The following is a 25,025-nucleotide window of genomic DNA, read 5'->3' as shown; positions in this document are numbered from 1 at the left end:
GCAAGGACGTTGCCCAGGGAATGCCAGGATGTTTGATGTTTTACCATCCTTGTGAGAGGCTTCTCTCATGTCCCTGGTCTTGTTGGACTATAGCTCCCATGAACACTAGTTAAATTAATGGTAAGAAATATTCAGACTTATAGTCTTAATGTCTGTGTTCTTATCTATTGTGGCTCCATACCTTTGTCAATAGGCACTTTCACAAGGCATGAAAATGGTCAAAGGGAATATAAGGCACAACTAAACCTTTCTCATCTCATTACCACTATTACTGTATATGACCTACTAGTTAAACCAGTTTTGTTTTGTTTTTTTCATGTCAGTAGCGAATTGAGAAACTGCAAGTCGCTTCTGGTGTGAGAGAATTGGCCGTCTGCAAAGCCATTGCCCAGGAGACACCCAGATGTTTGATTTTTTACTGTCCTTGTGGGAGGCATCACTCATGTCCCCGCATGGGGAGCTGGAGCTGACAGAGGGAGCTCAACCCGCTCTCCCCAGATTTGAACCACTAACCTCTCAGTCAGCAGTCCTGCTGTTACAGGGGTTTAACCATTGCGTCACTGGGGCCTCCAGTTTTGCAGATTTGTAGTCCAATGTTGTCAGACTATACCAGCAAATAAAGTCTTGGTCCAATAATATACTGACCTGAGTTTAGCTGCATATATATTAGCTGCATAAAGACTAAAATCAAAGTCCTTACATAACAGGATTTTGTTTTTTGGTTTTTTTTGGAATTATGAGACTTAATTTTTTTAATCGTATTTCAAAGATAAGCACCCATTGAATGGAACAATCTTATCCATATAAGATTAAAATATATTTGGTAAAATTCCGTAGAAGATTTTAGTTTTTAAATAAATTGTTTTAAATATATAATAATGACTTTTAAAAATATTCCAATTTACTTAAATATCTTTTTAAAAGAAAAAAATAGCAAAAGTGAAGAAGCAAAAGCCACAGAAAGATTTTCCTGCCCAAATCCTTCACAGATGCATAAAAACCACAGAGGAGAATCCATTCATTTCAATGCTGTTTGATCAGGAGTACTTCCCAATGAAGTTGCAAAGGTTTCTGCTAATGTCCTAAATGGAGGCTCTGGCTCATTCAAAAAATCAAGTTCTTCTTCTTCTGACTCACCAGTACAAGAACTTAGGGAGCCAACTGGTGACTCTTTTCCTTCATAGGTATATGGAAGTAGATATTCTTCAACATGCTTACCCTCTTCATCCTGTCCACAAAGATACACCATCTGCAGAGAAAGGAAATCCACATTAACTGTTTGTTTTTTTTTTAGCTGCATCTAAACTAAATGGCATTAAAATAATTCTCAGTAAAAGAATTTAGATAATCACACAGAAGGACCTAGCACCCCTAACATTTATTTAGGCATCTCTAGGACCTCCTGCACAATTCTATAGTATACTTTGTCTAGAAGACCAAGGTACTGTTCATTTGAGTAAAGTAAAGTAGGGATCCTGATTATAGTCCTCCATCCAACTTTGCAAGTTTGACTTTTATAGATTTGATTATTCATGGAGTATTTCTAGGATTCTCTATGGGAACATTTACATTGACCAGTATGACACCAGCGTTGATTTGGCAGCCACAAAATGTACAATGCAGTGCAAACAAAGACCAGTAAAATACATTACATGAAATTGCTGGAAAGTCTGGATTAATCCCTTAATGCAAACCCCAAATGTGGACTTTATCATACAGTGAAATTGGCTCCAAAGAATTCAAAGTAATTTATAGGTAGCCACCTGCTATGGATCATTTTGTAGAATTTGGAACACAAGGGTCTGCCAAAAAAAAAAAAACACTCCAAGGGCAGGGCTACCTAGTATGGATATATATATTCCCCAGAGTGCTGGCTGCATTGAAATGCAGGGAAAACCTACATTTTCCTATAAACCTATAACAATAAAGGCCACCTTCTGTGGTTCATGTAATCACCTTCCTGGCCTCAGTGCTATCTAATCATCTGCACAATGAAACCAGTTTATGGAAATTGCTTCCAAACTGACCTAGGTGGTCAGTGTAGATGTGCCCCTGGTCTTTAAGTATGATTTTATGGTCAACTCTTTCCAACCTAGAGATTTCTAGAGAAAACACCTCTCTAGGAATCTCTACTGAAGTTCTGTGGTAAGTTTTCAGCAGAAGCTGATTACAGAACAGTGCTGGAAAAGCTAGACATTCTTAAGAGAAGTGTTCTCATAGTTATTTATTTATTCAAAGTTTTTCACTTTCAGAGACATCTTGTTTCCCCAAGTGAATATGGAGGGTTGGTGCTGTGCAGAATGAGAAGTTGATCAGAGAAGGGAGAGGGGGAAGGGGGATGATTCCTCCTCTTCTCTTCCTCCATTCATCATTCTGGCACCTGGGGTCTGACATCACACCAGGTGACAAGCAACCAGCAGGACCCATGTCACTTCCAGAGACCACAGCAAGAAGCAGAATCAGAGATGATGGTAAAGTTGGTCACCCAATGACAGTGAACTTCTGAACAGTAAGGACTCCCCCCTGCCTCACAGCACCCAGGCAGGTAGTTGTGTAAAACTTCCCTGTGTCAATTCACGCTATGCCACACCAAATCAGCCCTGGGATAAGGCTTCAGTGTAAACCAACTCTAAATAAATAATATCACTACACTGCTATTTGATTAAATCTTGATTCTGAGAAAAAACTGGAGGGAATCAATATTAGAACACTTACTTCAGATAAGTGAGGATTGGTGAAATCCTGCCATTCTGCACAGATATCTTTATATGAATTCCTCAGTGGTAGTGCAATTTGTCGCAGAGATCCAGACATGTGGCATTTTCCCCCTTTGACTAATTCTGCCGTGGAACCTCTTTCTCCCTTCACCATTGCCACACTTTCTCCCTTCTCATTTCTTTCAAGAACTGTGCTCATAGATCCACTCACAGTTTTCACAGGAAATATATTCACATCCTGAAAGGGGAAAGATGATGATGATGATGATGATGATGATGATGATGATGATAATAATAATAATAATGTGTATTTCGCACAATCTCCCTGAAGGGACTTGGGGAGATAGGAGATAGCCAGCTTTTCTGAATGACAAAACATCATGGTGATAATAACTCAGTCTGAGCCATTTTGAAGACAGATCAATCGACAGAGTATATTCAGAACTTGGAAATTACTTTCTTGAACTATAACTCTCAGGATCGCCTAACCAATATGGCCACCAGTCATGCTGGCTAGCAGATTCTGAAAGCTGTATTCCAAAATAACTTCATTATGATCCAATTTTACCATGGATACCTAGATCATATCAAAGCAAGTCTATTTCACTTTACCAAAAACAACAACTCTGATTTTTTCATTCCCATCCGCATCTCTCAATATTGGAGGAGAAAAGAATAAAAATAAAAAAATACTCTATCTGCAATGGGATTCATGGATCTCTAACACTATGTAGCCATAAAGCAGCATCTATAGGCTTCATCTGCAGCCATCATATAATGCAGCATCAGGTTATTGTTCAAAACTCTTTGTCAAGAAGTTGTTCTTTGACAAGTTACATTGGCTGAGCTTGAACTGCAGCAGAACTCATAGCAGTAGCCGCAATTACCAAAAGATTCTGATGGTTAATATCCAAACAAAGGTAATATTGTATTGTCAAAGGCTTTCATGGTCAGAATCACTAGGTTCTTGTAGGTCTTTCAGGCTGTATGGCCATGTTCTAGAGCAAAGTTTGCTTCTAGAACATGACCATACAGCCTGAAAAACCTACAACAACCCAAAGGTAATATTTTAAAGTATGGCCACTCACCTGATATTCAGTATGGAATTTAATAAGATCCACACATTGATCTATCCCATCATACTCTTAACCCACAAAAAACAAGAGCAGCATTTATACATTCCAATAAAAGTGCACTGAAAAATTGTAATGAGCCTTCACCATTATCCATTAAAGTGTTCCATAGTATGATTGCAAGGGTATAACTTACCTTCCTTTTTCGTTTTCTTTGTATACTAATGACAGTTAGTTTTACTAGCAAAAGGTAGGTAAATTAGTCAGGCAAAAGCACTTACCGTCAGTCCATCTCCTGGTGCCTCAGTATTTGATGTAATTAAGTTAGGAAAAGCTACATCATCAGCAACTTCATGAGGTGTGGAACCTCTTTTGCGATACCAATAACCAACTGGTGCACCCATACCTACTAGAAGAGAAAATGTACAAAAACAGACATTTACATTTGCATGTTTCAAAAGCCTTAATAGGATATCTCAATTTATTTAATATTTATTTATTTATTTACTGTATTTGTATACCGCCTTTCTCAGCCAATTGGTGACTCAAGGCAGTTTCCAACAAATCAGTATACATAAAACATAATAGATTAAAAAACATTAAACAGTATAAGACATCACAAAAGCAATAAAAGCAATAATATTGAAATGAGTCTGTGTCCCTTTTTATAAAAGGTTGAAGCAAAGGTTAGAAGTCATAATTAACAAAAGGATTTGAGTGAATTTTTAGAATTCAGAGTATTTTTTCTGTCCTTTATTTCCAGGAAGAAAAACTATGTACAAAGAAAACCAACATGTATGGGTCCATCTAGACTGGAGAATGAATGCAGTTTGATACCACTGTTCATGTGATGGGCCAATGTTATGGAATCATGAGAGCTGTAGTTTTGTAAAACCTTTAGCCATATCTTCCAAAGAATGCTACTCTTCCACCAAACTACAACTCCCATGATTCCATAGCATTGAGCCTTAGAAATTGTGTCAAACTGCATTAATTCTATACTGTAGAAGCACCCTTCAATGTAAGTATGACTACTAGCATACTTCTCCCTGAGATCAAGGTCTATATACTGGTTTGTTTGTTTTTTTAAAGAGAGCTGGGACTATGGTTAGTTGGGGCAATGTTTTGTCCATTCATTGAAGCAGCAAAATGTTTTGAACTGGTATTACTAGTGTTCTTTTTAATCAACTATCTGGAGCCCCCGGTGGCGCAGTGGGTTAAACCCTTGTTTAACTGAAGACCAACAGGTCGGAGGTTCAAATCCAGGGAGAGCGCAGATGAGCTCCCGCTGTCAGCACCAGCTCCCCATGCGGAAACATGAGAGAAGCCTCCCACATGGATGGTAAAACACCAAAATTTCCGGGCGTCCCCTGGGCAATGTCTTTGCAGACTTCCAATTCTCTCACACCAGAAGCAACTTGCAGTTTCACAAGTCACTCCTGACACCAAAAAAATGCTATCTTACAAATATATGGAGAAAATAAAAACATCTCTACTAAATTATAAGTAATGAAAATATAGGTTTAAATTTAATTTTAAATGTACACCATAAGACACATATATACTTACTAGGCCTGGGTAACAACGGAAAAATTTGTTTCTAAAATCGATTCGTTTTTTGGGGGGGGTTTGCGTTTCGATATTTAAAAGAATTCCGAAATTTTTCTTTTAAAAAGTTCGATATTTACGAAATTTCGTAAATGTAAAAAAAAATTACGAAACATTAACGAAACAGATACGAAACAATAACGAATCGATTCGTTAATGGCGGACGCGACCGCGCAATATGCTAAAAAACCTCCAAATGGGACAGGGGAAACTTCTGAAGCTTCCCTCTCCCTCTGTTGTTGACTGTTGGTGTGATATTATAATTTTTTTTCACTAATTAAACAAAAAACAACTATAAAACTTGCCCCAGACATGCGGAAATAATAACGAAACGATAACGAAACGAATACATAACGAATCCGAAGCATTTACGAAACGAATTTAAAAATTCATTTCGTTTTTAAGTTGCTCCAGAATGGTTCGTTATCGCTTCGTTATAAAAAAAATACGAATTTTTAAGGAATTACGAATTAACGAAACGAAACTGCCCAGCCCTAATACTTACACATCAGTAATGCTGATCCAAATACTGTCGAAACAGCACCCCAAGGAACAAAAGATGTACTATATTCTGCATAAGATGAATCTACAGCGGCATTCAGGGGAGGAACTGCAGCCATTAGGCATTCACTTGGAATGACACAGTCACAATAGTGTATCAGTATTTCACTTGTTCCACTTGAACCTCCATTATCATATATTCTGAGGAGAATTGGATAATGGCCATAGTCCATGTCTGCCACTGGTAAAATCAAAGCTGATGCATCTGTAGAACAAATAATCAAAATCCAGTAATCATTTTTTTTTTACATTACTGCTGCCTTAGTTAAGCTTATTTTTCAAAGAGTGAGATATTCAAAACCATTGTGTACCTTCATGTGGTGTTATTTTCCATGTTGAGTCTGTTGGCATTTCTATTTCAAAGTGGAAGGGTGTAGTGTTGGGAGGTATGTCTTTATCAACGGCTGTAACACAAACTGGTTTTTTGTTCTTGCACATGGTGTAATTTTTTCTGGTAACCACAGGGTAATTGTCATTCTCATCTATTAGTGTCATCATAATTTCACCAATACCTGATTTACCACCTGAGAAATCAAAATTTCTTATAGTTCAATATCGTTACTAAATAGTATTCACAGAGCAGATTCCAAAGACAGCCTGACTTTACCTTTTCCAGGCAAACATATAGCTAAGCTATACAATAGTTGTGTAGCCAAAAGTATTTAAAATATGAGGAATATTATACAAGTTTAGTATCCCTTTTCCAAAATGCTTGGGACCAGAAGTGTTTTGGAATTCAGTTTTTCTGATTTTGGCATACCTCTGTTTGCATCCAGGTATTCCAAAATAGCTTGGAGATGAAACACAACTCTGAACACAAAATTCATATATGTTTCATCTATGCCATATATACATACCATGAAGGAAAATTTATATAGTACTTCAAATAATTTTGTACACGAAAAAAAAATTGTGTATGCAGCCTGTCATTTGGAACATTTTGGATTTTGGAATTTCAGTGAAGGGAATCTTAGACTTAAGGAAAGCTCAACCTTAATACTCAGATTTTATGTTTTACCATAACACCAAATAAGAAAAAAGGGGGAATGGATTCAAAGAATAAGGAGTTTGTTGAAATATCTTTGGGGTCTTCACTAACTGAATGGGATAATGTACTCATCTACATGGAATCTCCAGTATGCAGTGAGCTCCAGGCATACATAACTGGATAATGACTTAAGTTTTACAAAATTGACACTGGTTGACATTGACACAACAACAAATTTGGAAACACAAGGAAAAGTAAAACAGTGACTTTTCAATATATCTGCTTCCTTTCATGAATCTGCCAAAATACTATATGTGGATTGATTGATTTTTTTTATCCTATCTTTTCCCCAAGGTAGGATTCAACTTAGCTCACAATATTTTTTAAAAAAATTAAGCTAAAACATTAATTTACAAAAGTTAAAAAGAACAACAATATTAAAACAGTTAAAAAACATAAAACATAAATAAATGGTGCTACCGGATTTATGTTACAAAACCATTCTTGTACAGCAGTGGGAAAACTTTGATTCTCTAAATGTTTCAGAGTGCAGTCTCTGATAACTTTTGATCTTTAACTATGACAGTTTCTCCTTCAGGAATTGACATCCGAAGCTTTAAGGCTAACAGTTTCCCCATTATTGTTCACATGGGATCTAAATACTTTTAAAGCTTGAGTATAAAGAGAAGATTTCAACAAAATACTGCTGAAAATTAGAGCAGTATTTTGTTGAATACAGAGCAGTTCCAAAGAGCATTTAGTACTTACTTTGATCAGTAGCAGAGACTGTAACATTGCATCGATTTTGTTTGTTGTCTGGTACATCTCTGTCTAAAACTTTAGTAAGTGTTAGATCTCCTCTGCGATCAATGATAATCCAGTTGCATGGGTCACTTATTAGTCTGTAGCTGTGAAATGGCAATGTATTATGATAGCATTAAAACATTATAATTGTTTCCCAATGTGACCCACATTTTATAAAATGAATCGGCACCAAAATAAGATTGTACCTTAGGCCTTCACTACTTCCGGTTTCTGGGTCCTTTGCTTTGTAGTTTCCAACCACTGTTCCACTTGGCAAACCTTCTTTTATGTATAAATTGTATTCACAGGGCTCAAATACTGGTCCCTCATCCTGGTCCTTAATATTGACCACAACAGTGACCATACTTTTTGAAATGGCCCTTGCATTTGGTGCAGGTGCATAAGGTGCTTCATTATTCACAACAATTTCTAATCTTCTTTCCTTGGCTTTTTCATAGTCTAGTCCCTGGAAATAAACATGTTTTTTATTAAAATAAAAACAAGATCTAAGTGCTTGCCACACAACACAGAGCAGTGGATTGAGTTCACCTGTGCTTCTCCTAGTGTTGTTGTAGGCACCACAAGATGCAGAGCTAACCTTAAGATCCTTAAGCACTACAAAGTGGAATCCATGGCATGCAAGTGTGAAGAAGAGCAAACCACAGACCACCTACTGCAATGCAACCTAAGCCCTACCACATGCACAATGGAGGACCTTCTCACAGCGACACCAGAGGCATTCCAAGTGGCCAGCTTCTGGTCAAAGAACTTGTAGCATAATGCCAAGTTTTAACCTTTATTTGTGTTTTAAATGCATTTTAACTGTACCCTCAACTTGCTTCTGACACAATAAATAAAATAAAATTCTGAATTGAATGACGGAAATAATCTGTTACTGATTCCCTTTCTCACTATGGTTCTCTAAGCAGTTAGAATGGGAATGAGTAACTCCATTTCATTGGAAGTATGGTGTGGGGTTAGTTTGGTTAGCTCTTCCACACTGGCCCTTTATCCCAGGATCTGTTCCTTGATTATCCCAGATTATCTGGCAGTGGGGAATGATATATCCCAGTTTAAAGCAGATAATCTGGGATCAGATCCTGGAATAAAGGGCGGTGTGGAAGGGCCCTCAGACTACCTCTCCACTTAGATGGAGAAGATAGGATTCCCCAAAAACACAGCTTCATTTCCTCGTCTGTTTTCTAATTATTTATGTAGCACCATCACTGTACATGGTACAAGTAAAAAAACCAAACAACAAAGCTGTTCCTTGCCTTTTAGATTTACAATCCAGTTAAGACATGATACAAAACAAAAAGGGTGTGGAAGCCGAGCAGAATTTGTCTCTTCTGTCCCCCAACTGCCAGGGCAGTGGCCATTGGGATGGAGGGAGGATCTTCATCTGCTTCTGGGCCTAGGCATGCTTGAACTATCCATATCTCTTCACCTCTCTCTCTCTCTCTCTCTGATGCCAGGGTAGTGGCAACAGGGATGGAGGGAAGAGCCCTTATACTTCCCTTGGCCCACACATGATGTAATGGCATTATTTTGGCTACATTACAAAGATGAAATGGAAAGTAATCATGATTTAGAAGGTACTTGTAGTGAAGGAAAAAACGCAATGGAAATTACATTATTAAAGAAAAATATGTAAGGATGAGATAACAGCATCAGGATTCAGAGTGTTTGTGAGCATAACTCAGTCAATTTTTGAATACAAGAATCTGAAGCAAATGACTAATGTAATAAGCTTTAAAATGCTACTATTGCCTTCAAACATTGGGAAAAACCTGTATTCACAGACATTTTGAAACTTTTTCTGAGTTTCTCCATTTTTCCTCCCTCTCTTTACTTTTTCCAGATCACATAAACAAAAGGGAAATTTCTACACCAGCTGAAAATGTATGAGTTGGGTGGGTTTCTGTATTAATTCCCGGAGAACACAGTGATGGCATTTAGTAATATAACAGCTCTAAGAGCTATGGTCTTTCTCAATTACACTTACCTTTAAAACAACTAAACATCCAACATTTCTCTCTTCATCAACATTAATAGCAAAACTGTTGTCTTCATTTCCCTTTATGATAGTGAATGAAGCCAACCATGAAGGTGTCCCAGGTTCATCACTGTCTGACACAGGGATGCATAACAGTTCTGCATTTACTGTGTTTTCAAGCAGAGACACTTCATACTGAAATAAACAAGTTTTTTAGTGTTAGTGTAGGAACATTTCAGACATTACTGGAAAAAAAAGAAGCAATGGGCCAGTGGAAATTTAAAATTATATAAAACAATGGTAAAGGGTTGATGTAAGTTTTTCAGGGTGTATGGCCATGATCCAGAAGCATTCTCTCCAGATGTTTCACCATCATCTATGGCAGGCATCCTCAAATTGTGATCTCACAACCTCTGAGGATGCCTGCCATAGATAGTGGCGAAATGTCAGGAGAAAATCCTTCTAGAACATGGCCATACAGCCCGAAAAACTTACAGCAACCCAGGGATTCTGGCCACGAAAGCTTTCAACAACACAATGGTAAAGAAGCTAAGTTGCATCACATATGAAAACATGGGGCTATTAGACTTAAACTGATTACACGAAGACAATTTTTTGTTCCTGGGTTATAAAAGTCCTTTTCTGATTGGTTCTATCATAAAAACACGGGAAAGGTTTATTTAACTGCAAAAACTTGTTTTTGCAGGACATCCTGCAGCACATTTTGCTATAGTTTTTCAATGAATATCTCACAGAGTCTCAACCAATTCCACATATTTTGTGGAAGCCACAAAAATGACATTTCTGGAGCATCAAAACTACTTTCAAAGTAAGTACTGCACAATTAAACAGGAAATAACATATTCAAGATTTTGCTACATAGTATTACAGGTTGGATGCAATTGGTTCATTACAAGAAAGAAACACTATTCCATGCTATGTGTACTCATAGAATTATAGAGTTGGAAGAGACCTTATGGGCCAATTAATCTTTGGATAATCATTTTTGATATGGACTTGTTTGCACTTCTGGTTTGCTGTTATTTTGATGTCTCTATTTGACAAAAAGGAAATGGCCCATAAAATCATATGGACAGATATTTTATGGCATAGTCTGGAGAAAAGGGTTGAAATCACCATTTAGTCATGAAATCCACTGGGTAACCTTGGGTAAATCACAGTCTCAGAAGAAGAGAATAGCAAACCCTTTCTGAACTAATCTTCTCAAGAAAAAGCTTGTGATTGATTTGCCTTCGAGCAGTGGTTATTAATCTGTGGGTTCCCAGATGTTTTGGCCTTCAACTCCCAGAAATTCTAACAGCTGGTAAACCAGCTGGGATTTCTGGGAGTTGTAGGCCAAAACACCTGGGAACCCACAGGTTGAGAACCACTGCCTTGGAGTATCTATAAGTCGGAAGTGCCTTGAAGACACATAACAATATATACCACCAGCCTCTTGCTGCTGTTGCAAGAAAATAGCATGCCTGTACCTCTGAAATATCACATTCCAGGGACTGAGAGTCTGTGGTTTATACAGAAAAACTAATAAGATATAATAAAACTAAGTAAGAAATACAAAATGATAAATAATAGATATGGATAATAATATTGGCACTCATTCCATTCAAATCTGAAATAATATACTGTTGATATAGTTAGAATGTGAAATATGTTATATTCTCACTTAGTGTAACATTTACCATAACTGCATTAAAATATATTTTTGAAAACTCTAATACATGTTAGTAGAGACAGACATACCATGGTTTGTTGTAATTGTGGAGGATTGTCATTTACATCTCCAATCACTATTAGCACTTTTGCTGTAGTGCACAATCCAAAATCCTGGCCGCCCATGTCTCTTGCTTCTACTTGTAGTAAATATTCAGATGTTGTCTGTAGAAAATTCAGATTATAATAAAGACACCATTGTCCTATTCTGGTTAACACTGTGGGTTTTTTTATATATATAAAGTAACACCAGAGATTGCGGGAATAGAACAGGAACAATAGAACTGAATAAAACCTTTAAAATATGCCAATAAATACTAGATACTAAAGATCAAGATGCCAAACTAAAGATATGCTTATTATTTCAGACAGATAATTTATAGCATACATTCTACCATAATGCATTTTGATAACTGAAACAATGCCAACATTTGCAACAATTTATAGAGTATGTACATGCCAATACCTGCTAGATTTACAGAAGAATTACCTCTCTGTCCAGATGTGGTGATGCTACAGTGATACACCCTGTGTCTGGATGTATGGCAAATAGGGCAGAGGTCTGAGGACTTAGAAGGTGCTGGGACAAAATTCGGTATTTCAGTTTGGTATGTAAGGTGTCTGGTTCATCCTTGTCTGTTGCAGTCACTTGTCCAACTAGTGTTCCTGCATGTGCAAGGCATTAAGTTTGAATTCCTTTCTTTCATAAGAAAGTTTACAAAATGCTATTAAATGTTAAATATCTAAGTGCAGGTCTATTTTAGATTTTTTTTCCCCTTAATATTAAGACATTTATGGAGAAATGCAAAATTCCTTGACATATGACTAATGAGATTAAGAGAGAAGATGCTCATTGCTTTTTTCTAATTTGATAGTACAATCAAATATTGACTTAGTTACAACTTATTTCAAATAAACCAAAAGATACACTGAGGATCTCTAACTACACATTGCTTGGGGAAAGCATGTGTGTGTGTTCCCATCACATTAAAAGCAAAACATTGAAATATAGATCTGAGAGCTGAACTATATTCACTTTCTTTCCCTTTCTCTGAAAAAAAGTTTCAAATACCAAGAAGTTGTCAAGCAAAACACAATTTCTTGAATCATGCATAGATGCCAAAATAGGTAACTTTCTTTCTGAATATTCATGGCTTTGTATATGAATGGGAGATTTCCATCCATCGTATCTTCAATCTATGCATATTGTTTTCAAGTGACAGTAAAAGTTCACTGGATCTGTCATAAATATTTTGAGTTGAACAGGAGCACGAGCAATACTGGGCCCCATTCCTTCAGAGGTCTGGCATCAATGGAGTTCCCATTTAACTCAGTGAAGCTTGACAACCGTCATAGCAATAGATGCACATAGTTGTTGTTGTTACTGTATTATTATATTAATATAATTCTAAAAAGAGAGAAATATAGTATCAAGCATGTACATATGTGTGCACACACATTATTTGTGAACAGGGAGTTGCCTTCAGAATGTGGACATTAACTTGCAATTAAAGCAACAATTCTCATTGTAATTTCCTGCTAGGACAGGAAACCACTTTGAGTAAACAACAATAATAAGGAAACAAAACATTATCATAATTGTAACCATCATCTTGATTCCACACTTTACAGGTGTTTGAGAATTTGAATGATCAATTCTTCAAATTCTTCCATATAATCTAGGAATCAAATGAACAATGAAGTATGTTCCAAATAGTATCACTTTTGTGCCATTGTGATCCCATCTATTTCAAACCAATGTTTTCTTAGTTAATTAGTAATTGCTATCAGAGCACCAATTGCCAGTGGAACCACAATTTTTTTTTGCAGAGGCATTTAATTTCATTTTATAGTTTTTAACCTCTCATCATCTTCTCTTCTTCTTTGTCTTCAGTACTCCCATCCCCTGAAATTACCCTACTGATAATATGACATATATGTTACTGTTTGTGGTGTTCTTGCTGCTGCTACCATTATCAACATTTTGACGCAAACAATATAAGCAAAGAAGATAAGTACACTGGAAAATTCCCTTCAGTTCCCTTCAATTCATTCCCTCTTCAGATTATTTTGATAATCTCAGTTAAATTTATAAAGCAGCATGGAAATAGTTACTAAAGGAGCACTACTTGGAAGAAAACTTTAAACTTATTTTTTGCGCTTATGAACAATGCCCCCTATCACAACTAAAAAGACAATTTTCAGAGGATCCAGACCAGTAGTTTTTGGATTACAAATTCCTCCAGTTGAGCTGTATCCTTTTCTGGCATAACAAGGGTAAATTGCTGCTCCTATAAACCTTCAGCAGTCTTGATTCGCCTTTTCAAATATATAGCAGAATACTCCTTAATGTAAAAAATCATAACTAAAAAATAATTTGGTTTTGTTGGTATTTTATTTTTTGCATTCTTTGTGGTTTCTGGAGAGTCACAGGAGAAAAATGCCGCCTAATAAAATTGGTGAGTCCTGAATTTAGTTATGTGGATATTTTTACCTTAATTTCAGGATATGCTAATTAGGATGTTTTGCATGTGCATTCCTTGATATCAACACATAGGTCAGTTTTATTGATACAAACATCCTAATAATCATTGTACATAGCATTTTTGAATTATTCTCAAAATAGTTATTTAAAAAGAGATTTAATTACCAATTCTACTGTTTTCAAGAACACGGAAAGTATAAATATCATGGTCAAACTCCGGGGCATTATCATTATCATCCTCTATTCTGATAATATGCACAAGTGGTACTTCTGGTGTATATCCATCTGAAGTCACTGCATAACAAATCAGCTGCATAAAAGAGAATTAAAGTAACAGTTTTATTTTTAATTCCTTAATTCCTAAAGGATGGTGGAAAGAGAATGGGAAAGTTATTTTCTTATATTGCAGATTTCCCTAGCATGCAGACAGAAGCTCTCAACAAAATTAACTTTTCCACACTAGTACAGGACTACTACAATAGGGAAGGACAGAGTTAAAATAGTATTCATGTTCCACTTACATAGTAAGAAAGATAAAAGAAACATTATATCCAGACCCAGTGTGTCTGATGTGGGGGGTAGGTTCTACAATAGGTAAAAGTGTGGCTCACACTCTCCCTTTCCTGTCCATTTGCCACATTCTGCCTGCCTATCTGAGGGAAACTGCATTACAAAGTGTACCTTTCAAAATCACAATTACTTCTTGTTGTTTAAAGCTGGAGAGGATCAAGAAAAAGCAGGAAAAGACTAATCCCTCCCCCCTAACATTCCAGCTTTTATGAAAGCAAGAGAATGCCAGGTATAAACAGGCATGGAGCAAGAAATACATGATAAACAATGGTAAAGGGCGAGACATCTACACCATCTGCCTAATGGAGCACTCCTCCCAACAGGAGCCTCGGGATTTTCCTGTCTAAATAGAGAAAAATTATTGTCCTACTGTTCCAGTCTCATAGCCTCTAACTATCCCAATTAAGCAGAGACAATCCTGGTTAATCTGTCATTGCACATTTTCAGCTGCTTTTAAAATGTCCCAGTTTCTGTTTCCTTCTCCTTCTTTTCCTTTCCTTCTCTGCTTATTTCAGTTACTAGGAACTGCAAAAATAGTTTAAACTCAGTTAACCCAGCAGAGGGGAAACAAGAAGAAGGAAAGAGATGCAACATCTCCTAGCTTTGTCAAAGGCTTTCATGGCTGGAATCACTAAGTTCTTGTGGGTTTTTTTTGGGCTATATGGCCATGTTCTAGAGGCATTTCTCCTGACGTTTCGCCTGCATCTATGGCAAGCATCCTCAGAGCCATATAGCCCGAAAAAACCCACAAGAACTTAGTATCTCCTAGCTTCTTCCTTTTAATATAATTTAAGAACTTTGCCATCTTGCTCACACTCTAATGTGTTTGGCCACATATCTGTCAGCTTCCATTTTTGAAATGTTGGAGAGTATGCATTCTCCCCTTACACCCTCAAAAATCATCTTCTTACTCTCTCCATTTCAGTCTCTCTTCACTCTTTTCCCTCATTCTCTTTCTCACAATAAGAGAAACATAGTACTAGAAGCACATGAAATAAATAGGGGTAGAATGAATTGAGGATGGCTCCCTCTAAACATGAGAAAACAGAATGAGTTCAGCAGCAAATACAATTCCCATCATTTCATGCTTGTGTTGCATTTACCAGATCTACAACTCTTAACTATTCACAGTTTTAATTAATAAGTGTCACGAATTCACCTAAGAATTCTAAGATCTACAGAGACACTTGCTGGAACACCTCAGCAAGCAAGAGTCCAAAAGTGGCAGGCTCAAACCCAGAACCTCAATCAATGGCTGATACCAAATGAGAGACACCCTCCTGGGCACAAAGAAAACTGGGCGACTTGGAAGGCACTGAACAGACTGTGCTCTGGCACCATGAGATGCAGAGCCAACCTTAAGAAATGGGGCTACAAAGTGGAATCCATGACATGTGAGTGTGGTGAAGAGCAAACCACAGACCACCTATTGCAATGCAACCTGTGCCCTGCCACATGCACAATAGAGAACATTCTTGCAGCAACACCAGAGGCACTCCAAGTGGCCAGCTACTGATTAAAGGACATCAAGAATATCAAGTTTGCAAACTTTGTGTTTTGTTTGTTTGTTTGTTTTTAATGCAATGCAACTGTTTTGTTTTGCTCCTGACACGATAAATAAAAAAAATGAATTCACTTGTTAGAACCACCATCCCTGTTTATTACCTTGTCTCAGAGTACATAAAAAGAATCTGAAGATGAAAAAAAAATCATTTGCAATAGATGGCTGGCATGCCCATATGGCTATTTTTGTAAAATTTAAAATGGAATAGAATAGAATATTTTGTAAAATAGTAAAAGAATAGAAAAATAAACCCCAAAGATGCATTTGATGAGGTTTTTTTCACCAGTCAATTCATACAGAAGCTTGAAAGTCATACCTGAAATTCTGGATATTCCTCTCGGTCTATGGGGCAGGTAACAAAGAGGTTTCCAGTGTCTTCCTCAATGTAGAAGTAATGTAGTGGTACTTGGTCAACACCAGGACCAGTTATGGAATATTTAATGTTATACTTTTGGGCCATGTCAGAAGATAACTGTAAATGCCATTGATAATGAAACAGTGAAAATAATTGTTAACAAACATCTTCTCTTTTCCTTCATTATTCAGTGTCCATTAGGAATTTTATTAGGTACAAGAGATGCATGTACAGGTCAATTCAGACATTATCATACGTTATGGCTCTCACAATGTTTTCATGATTAAAGGGATCCAAAGAAGACCAACAACCAAGAGTTGCTAATGGCTCCCATGTCTGTGGGACACCAAATCTGCTCTGAGAGTTACTCTGAATTTTAAAGGATATATCTAAGGAGTCATCCAGAGTATTTGGTGAACAAGATGAAGCCACAAGCTGTCACTAACTTCACAAATCCTTATCACATGGAGACATCACCATACCAATAGTGGCCACTGACATTCATTGTACTTTAGAACATTTATGTGGTGTTCTTGGTCCACTTAACAAAATTGTAGAGTCACCATGATAGAAGTATATTCAAGGCACACATGTTCACAAAATGGAGCAACAGAATGCTGTCCAGTCTCTGCTTAGATACTTAAAGCAAAGAAAAACTCACTGCCTTCTGAGGTTGTCTGTCTTACTTTCAAATTGCACTTAGGAAATGTAGTGAACAGGCAGTAAATGTCAAAGTTTTTATGAGATTCCCACCTGATATAAGTGTATATGTGCTTTAGGTTACTGTATGTAATGGTGTATATGTCAAGGTTGACTTATACAGGGGTTGTGTATAAGTTAAGAGCAGATTTTGGAATAAAAATTATGGATTTTGATATGACGTGGATAAATCAAGGACTATTTCACAGAAAATGAAAAATTCCAAGATATTTCAAGAGGCTGACAATCTTTGACTAAAATTTCTTATATATAACTTATGACTTATATATAAGTATATGCAGTACTTTCTGGGAGAGGCAGGAAAAGGCACTCTGCAAGGCCTATAAATCTAAGTGTTGGAGATTCTGAAGGGTGAGTCCATAAAGCTAACTTTCCCAAGGTCTGCTTCGGGGTGAAAGGAGTAACCTTTAAATGGGGTTCAATTTCCAGTGTGAAGTTTTTCACTCTTCAGATATCTATTCCAATTTTGTAAGTATGAGCAAAGATAAAATGGCACCCCCAGTACTAAACTGCAGCAACGTTTCTGTCTGCAACAGTGATATAACAGAGCAATCTCATCATTGCAAAGGAAGTTACCGGGAGGAACAGTAACTTACAGATGGCTATTCTAATTTCTAGGATTATGATAAAATGACCTCTCCTAATTTCCTTTCAAAAGCTGAGAAGAAGCACAATATAGCACAAAATACAGGAGCAATTATTTAAAGGCTGTTTTTGATAATTTTTGTTTTTATTAATGGGAGTGCTCTTGCTAAAACGGTAAAGGTAAAGGTTTCCCCTGACATTAAGTCTAGTCATGTCCGACTTGGGGGGTGGGGGGAGGTGGTGGTGCTCATCTTCATTTCTAAGCCAAAGAGCCGGCGTTGTCCATAGACAACTCCAAGTTCATGTGGTCAGTATGACTGCATGGAACACCGTTACCTTCCCACCAAGGCGGTACCTATTGATCTCACATTTGCATGTTTTCTAATTGATAAGTTGGCAGAAGCTGGGCCTAACAGCGGGAACTCACCCCACTCCCTGGATTCGAACCACCAACCTTTTAGTCATCTAGTTCAGCAGCTCAGCAGTTTAACCTGCTGCACCATCAGCTTATAATAAACATAAAATTGCTCAGCACTACACAACTTCTCTCCTTGGAAGTTCTTCCATGGAAAGATATTGTTTGACAAAAGTTCAACTGATTTCATCAGTATTTAATTTACAAATCACATTGTTTCATAATATTTTGTTAGAATTTCCCCCTGAATTTCAAAAGTACATCCATGCTCAGAAACATATTATTCTGTGCAAGAGAAATGTCAAGTTCATTTGAAAAGTCAAGTTATGGGGAATACTTAAAATATACCTGTTGAATTTGCATTGGGAATGGTCCCAGTGAGTTTTCCATTATGATAGTTGGGACAGGAGCCCATCTTCGTTTGGTTCGACTAACAACAGTCTCTCGTATATGTCGTGCATTATCCCTTGCTGCCTGAAAGACAGAATATGATAATTTAAATAAACATCAATGGAAAGAATGTGGCTTGTGCTGGGCATACATTTTGATAATCACTTTCTCCTATTTTAAAATCCCTCTTGAGTCCCAAATTTTATAATCACATTAATAGTTAATAAGACTTCCTGGCTTCTCACATAATTATAATATGCAATATTGTGAAACAGTTGCATTGTTTTTTTTCTGGTACTTTACCCGCTAAATTCTAGCCCCATTTGGGTGTATTAGAATTATTAACTGCCTCAGTTAGAATTGTATTTGATATATTAGTTCATGGGAATATTTAACAGAACTATAGGGAAGTTGCTAACCATATCTGCCCAGCTTCTAATCTTATGCAAAAGTCATGTAAATCAAACCAACAGTGCTAGAAAAACAAGAAGAAAAAACAAAGAGGAAAAGTAATGGAAAAATATATGGGTAGGAAATATTTTTTGGAAGGGAGTTGGAACTAGTTTCCTTTGCATTTTAATAGATTGCAAGGGATGGGGAATGTACCTCCTTTTAAAAAAGAGGGTCTGTACTCTATTGAAATTGAAAAGTATTTCTTTATACACTCAAAGCAGTCACCATAGTGTTTGAGTGTTGGGCCGTGATTCTGGAAACCTCGGTTTAAATTCTCACTTGGTTATGAAAAATAACCAGGCAAGTCTCTCAGTAAAGCTAAATTGTTCTGAACTACTTTTTCCAAGAAAACCCTACATTAGTTTCAACAAGAAAACCCCATCATAGGTCATCAAAGGTCAGAAATTATTGAAAGCAAACAACAGCAACTGCAGCAGCAACAACAACAACGACAACATATATTTACCTTTCCTGGATATGTTTGCAAATTAACATATATCATCCTTGGTTCATTTTCATCAATGCCTTTAAAGGATAAGGCAATGGTGTTTTCATGGGAAGACAAGGACATAGCAGTTGTGGTATACAACAAACTGTCATTTAGAACTGTAAAACTGGGATTGTTTGAGCTAAGAACTCCAGAATGCTGGAAACACAGTTTCATGTTTACTGTAAGAGAAAGTAAGATTTCAAAGGCTAGTCAAAACTCAAGAAAATGCATTTTAGAAAACAAAATTCTAAAGGGTCTTAATCTATACTTAGTGTCCCAAAAGGTAATTCTAATTCACGAGATAAAGACCAGTTCCACTGGTGAAAAGCACATTCCCACAATATATAGGTCCAAAATCTGGGCACATATGCAGGTAGCCCTGCAAATGGGACAGTCTGGTGGTCATTTCAACCCTTACTATTTTGGCCAAGAGTCTGCTTTGCTGTTGAATAAGTTACTACATGCAGAATTGTGTGTGTGGTTGTTCTACATGTGATTAATGGCAGCATTGCCTGATCAAATTTGAAAATGACTCTATCACTGAAGGAGTAGTGCCATCAGTCTCAGCAGAAGCAGGTGTATATGCACAGGTGGAGGGGGTGCACATTTTCATGCACAACTCCACTTCCATGACTTTGAATGGAATGCAGATGTGTGTATTGGACAAAAACATCAAACTGCTTGTTTACAGCCACATAAGACACAAATGGAATTCTAGCCCATATCTACCTCAACTGAGAACTGGTATACATGTTTATCTCCTCCTGTGGTGATTGTAATGAAGCAGGACTGACATTCTAATGGAACCATTCCTTAGTATTGCTGGGGAACATTTTGGAAATGGGAACATAATTACTTCACTTAGAATTGCTCCATGGATCAGAGTTCCAATGGACTAGCAAAGCTTCCTGGTTATCATCATCTTAGCACAGGGGTAGGCAAAGTCTAGCACATGGGCCATATGTTGCCACCCCCAAGCTCTTCTTGGGACCCTCATGGGTCCAGGGTTACTAGCTCCCAGAATGCCATCTAGTGAGATTTTGGGACATTTTAGGTCTAGTGGAGGTCTTTTTAAAACTAATGGTAACTTCCAGTTGGTTCCTAAAAAAGGAAGGCAGACATCTCATAGGCCTAAAATTGCCCTGGGACATGTCTGGTCTCACCATAGTAAGAGAAAGACACCCTTTAGAAGGTTTTGAAGGACATTTGGAAACAAAGAATAGTGCACTGGCAACTATACTGTATAGTGTGGCCTGCAAGATTTTCTGGAGAAATAAAATGCACATACACTATTTTTCCTAGATTTTTAATAGAAAAAAGAGAGATTATCTGATTATTCTTGTCTATAATAATAAATGTAAATATAAAGTATTGTTAGATTTTCTCACCTCTGCCAATAAACATTCCAGCCTCAAGTTTATGAGGAACATTAAAAGTAATTTTCTTGCAAGCTTCACAAAATCCACTCAATAGCTATAAAGGAGAAAGTCCAAAATTTTAAACATATTTACTTTTTAAATGGAAAATAACTAAATACTTCTAAGTCATAACTTGCAGTTAGTGGTTCTTAATTTAGTTTGAAAATATATTAATGTAGTTTGTAAACAAAAGAAATCAGCATCGTTGTCTGTGGTGTATTTATTGTGGTGTGTTGTATTCATGTCACAAAATTCTTAATCTAGTAAATTCCTTTGCGGTACACTTCCTTTGTAGAGTGCAAAAGCCAAATTTCCACTGTTTTAATGTATCTCTAGCAACTTTGAAATCCAGGCAAAGTATCCCTTATCCAAATGCTTAACTTGCAAGATTTTTGGATAAGGAACACTCAACTTGTATATAAAAAGAATGAGGAAAGAAAAGAAGTGAGAATTGTGGCCCCTTTCAAGCTGTCTTAAGCGTGATTCCTCTTTAATTCTGTAGAATGGCAACATCCTAAAGAATCCTGGAATTGGCAGAAGCATTTAGAATTCTTAGCCGGAGAGCTCTAGTGCCTCCCAAACTGCAAATTCCAGAATTTCATATGATGCAAACATCCCAGTTAAAGAGGAATCATAATGCCACAGCTGTGTAGTGGGAATGGCCCAATGGTCTCTTCCTTCTCTATAAACCTGATATACCCACCAGTTTTCTGACTTCCTTTTCCATTGATGCCTTTCTCTCTTTTTTTCTGGGGCTGACATACACCGAAGCTATGAGCCAGGCTTCAAAATATTCTCTGTAATCCATCATTACAACCAAGGAAGGTAAAGAAATGTGTAGGGAAAGGGCAGGGAGGGGAAAAAGCTAAATTCTTCTCCACTTTAGATTCTAATCTGAGTGTCTGAGGCCATAATACTGGCCTTATATTTGAGAGATTTATAGATTTCTGAGCCAGGAAATATATTTAGTGATATCACTAATAATAGAGCCCAATAAAAATATTCTTGGTATCTTGATTTTTAGACCTCGTTTCAGAGGTCATTTGGGGTCCTGTTTACAAAATTTGCATTGGATAGACTACATCAGCTCCAGTTTCCTAGTTATGGTCATCATGATTTAATATGGCATATGTTCTGTATCTCAAAAACTAAAGCTGATAGGGAAAATTTTTGAATCAGCTTGTCAGATACACCTGGAAACAGTTCTAACATTTGGGCACCAAAATGTGTGTTGGCTAGTGTAGTAGCAGCAGTAGTAGGCAGTTTTATTTGTTACCCACCTCTCCTCATGATTCAAGGTAGGGCCAAACACAGTTAAAACACTTCACCATAAAATTATGTAAGAACACAATATAAATTCAAATATAAGAGAAATATGAATGGAATCCTACTTCATTGACAGGAGGTTGAATTGGGAGGAGACTGCAATCTACGATTGACAGAGGAGTTCTGTCAACAAAGAGGATAATTGGTCCATGCATCCTAGAAGCTACTGTCTATATGCAGAAAGCATCACACAAGTAGAGCACATAATTACTTGTGGTGTTCCTGTACCTGATAACTGGCAGAAGGCCACAAAGTGGACTGTTTTATCAGGGTCCCCATCTGCCTTGGCATAGTTACATGGTAGGGAAACATGGACCGTGCTTTCCTAGTTATTATGAGCTACTAGGGAAAGAGATGTGTCATTTGATTCACTAGCTTGTTTTTCTTTAACTCCACTTTTTATTGCCATCAAGTTCATCAAAATGTGCAATTAATAAGGGAAAATAGGTTATCATCCATGTGATCCCAAATTTTCCATACTAAAATTACAGCCTGTCTCTATGCCCTGGAACATTACAACTCTTATTTTTAAATATCTTTAAAATCTGTATACATTGAAAATGCCAGTTTCGTGAAATGAGCCAATGAAATTTGATAAAATGGACCAACTGAAGTTATTTGTTTTAGTAATAAGCTGAGGATATGGATGGTGGAACCACAGCAGTTTTGCTTTCTCCTTCATTCAGTTGTTTGTAACCTCTAGTTCTTTCAGTCTTCAGCTTGAGGAATTGTGTTGATCTGGGTAAATGCTTCAAAACAAAACTAACAAAATTCTCCCCATTTGCACCAGTCAAATTCACTTGTTCCTGCTATTTCTAACATATTGTGCCTGTCATTATAAGCATGAAAAACGAAGAACCTATGAGAAACAAGAAGGGAGAATCCAATGGCAGTCTAGATGGGCCTGAGTTAAAAGGCCGGACAGTCCTGGAATTCATTCCCATTTGATTATCCCAGAATCTTTTCTGACAGCTTCCAGTACAATCAGAGACTTTGTATACCAACTCCCACATTTCAAATTGTGTCAATTACATGTCATCCTGCATCACACTTTGCATATTAACTGCATCTGGGTTTGGGGAGCACAGAGAAGGGAAATCCATCAAATTAGCAAAGCAAAATTCTCACTGACCAGTAATAATAAATAATGCATTTTTAAAAACAGATAATCTGTTTTAGGATCAGTTGAGATGTAAGAAACTTCCTGAAAATTCCTAAATGCAATGGTAGGACCTGGCAGTTTTGATTCCTATAATTACTATGATTCATATGCCTTTCCAACAAATTAACTCCTGTGGACATTGACTAAAAACACGACTTACTCTTTTTTTAATCTGAAATGTTATATAAGCCTAAACATTTTACATATAGATCTGTTTCAGAATCTCTCCTATGTTGACTCTAAGAGTTGCCTGATACCAGAACAATACATTAGTGCACATTTAAAACATATTTAGAAATCTTTATAATGCATTTTATGTAGCTACATTGGTATTTAATTAAATGTATTTAACTGCACTTGATAATGAAGAATCACGTATTGAAAATGCTATAAGCAGTGCACTTCATGCTTTGAAAAACTCTCATATTCAACACTGAAAATTATCAGAGATATGAAATGTTCTTTATTATGCAATAGAATACATTTTGAATTATATTACCTCCATAAAATACAGCAGATGGTCTTACTGTTAGCAATTTCTAATTCGATCATACCCCAATATCACTTCTATCCATGTCCTGTCTTTCAGTGAGAATAATTATGCCTCCTTTTAAAAAAAACCTATTTTAACTATTTCTTTTATGGCAACATGCTACTACTGACCAGCCCATTTTGTTTCTTTTCTACTCACCAGCAGGCCAAAGAGAAGCAGAATCCAGACAAGTCTTCCCAGCATGGTACCAGCATGGTTACATCTTGCCGCAGCTAGTGACACCATTTCCAAAGCTCTAGAATCCAAACAGCTTAGGGATGATCAGACACCACACTTTTATGTCTAGTGATGGTCTCCAAGTGATAGAGGCTGGAATGAGAAAAAAGGATGCTCAGGCCACCAAAGCAACAGCAACAGATAGTGATGCAAATACGTGATGCAGAAAGTGAATGCAACTTTCTTCTTCCTTGTCTCTTTTTTGCTTTGACTAACTAAGGTAAAAAGCTGGTTGTTAATTCAGCTCTCCTGCCAAATTTAATAGGGCTTGTCCTGAAAGGGACTTGTGGAACGTGCTTTTTCTCATTTCAGTGTTCCCCTCCCCTACTGAAATGCTGGGGGGAGGAAGAGGATGGACAAATTGGGCCCTAAGGCTTCCCCTTCACTCCTCAGACACTTAGGATGAATTGTTTTTGGTTTCATAGAATCCCACCAAACTAGCAATAAGAAATACCAGAGGAATGAGCCTCCAGCTGAGGCCAACCTGTTCTTCTCTACCTGTTGAAGGCCTCTGCCTCTAGCCATGCCACCCTGCCTATTCCTTGCCTCCTTGATTGTCTAGCTTATTACAGTAAATGAAACTAAAACAACTCCCATACATAAAACAGACTCCACAACTTTCCTTAATCTGGTGTTCCTTCTCATTACTTTGGATTACCAGATATTTCTTGATTAGTGATGTTTTTCTGGGACATGTGAAGAAGCTACTCAGTCAGATTTTATTTGTGCTTTCATTTATTATTGCAGAAATATGTGATTTGTACCACTCAAAAAAGGGTGCAGACTAAATCAACTTTGTATACAAAAAACCACACAGTTTAGGAACAGGTTTGTGTTTTGTGAAA

General features: G+C 37.0%; 1 protein-coding gene across 2 annotated transcripts; it reads right to left on the bottom strand.

Moving 5' to 3' along the window:
- Nucleotides 1-298: 298 nt before the first annotated feature.
- Nucleotides 299-24,427, bottom strand: LOC132774786 (desmocollin-1-like). 2 transcript variants are annotated; one of them, XM_060775212.2, is made up of 16 exons: nucleotides 24,103-24,427; nucleotides 20,894-20,978; nucleotides 19,482-19,684; nucleotides 18,521-18,646; nucleotides 16,414-16,569; nucleotides 14,129-14,273; nucleotides 11,969-12,144; nucleotides 11,509-11,643; nucleotides 9,757-9,942; nucleotides 7,958-8,217; nucleotides 7,716-7,855; nucleotides 6,271-6,483; nucleotides 5,904-6,164; nucleotides 4,072-4,199; nucleotides 2,716-2,955; nucleotides 299-1,249 (listed from the first exon to the last, which is right to left on the bottom strand). In XM_060775212.2, exons 1-16 carry the CDS (start codon nucleotides 24,187-24,189, stop codon nucleotides 1,019-1,021), a joined length of 2,772 nt encoding a protein of 923 aa, XP_060631195.2. In that variant the 5' UTR covers nucleotides 24,190-24,427; the 3' UTR covers nucleotides 299-1,018. The 2 variants fall into 2 exon arrangements, with proteins under 2 accessions (XP_060631195.2, XP_060631196.2); XM_060775213.2 differs by having other exon boundaries at nucleotides 4,072-4,196.
- Between the last annotated feature and the right edge of the window lie 598 nt (nucleotides 24,428-25,025).

Source organism: Anolis sagrei, chromosome 4 (assembly GCF_037176765.1).
Source record: "Anolis sagrei isolate rAnoSag1 chromosome 4, rAnoSag1.mat, whole genome shotgun sequence".
Classification (NCBI taxonomy): Eukaryota; Metazoa; Chordata; class Lepidosauria; order Squamata; family Dactyloidae; genus Anolis; species Anolis sagrei.
The sequence above is the reverse complement of the archived record's forward strand: the minus strand, read 5'-3'. Positions and strand labels throughout refer to the sequence as shown.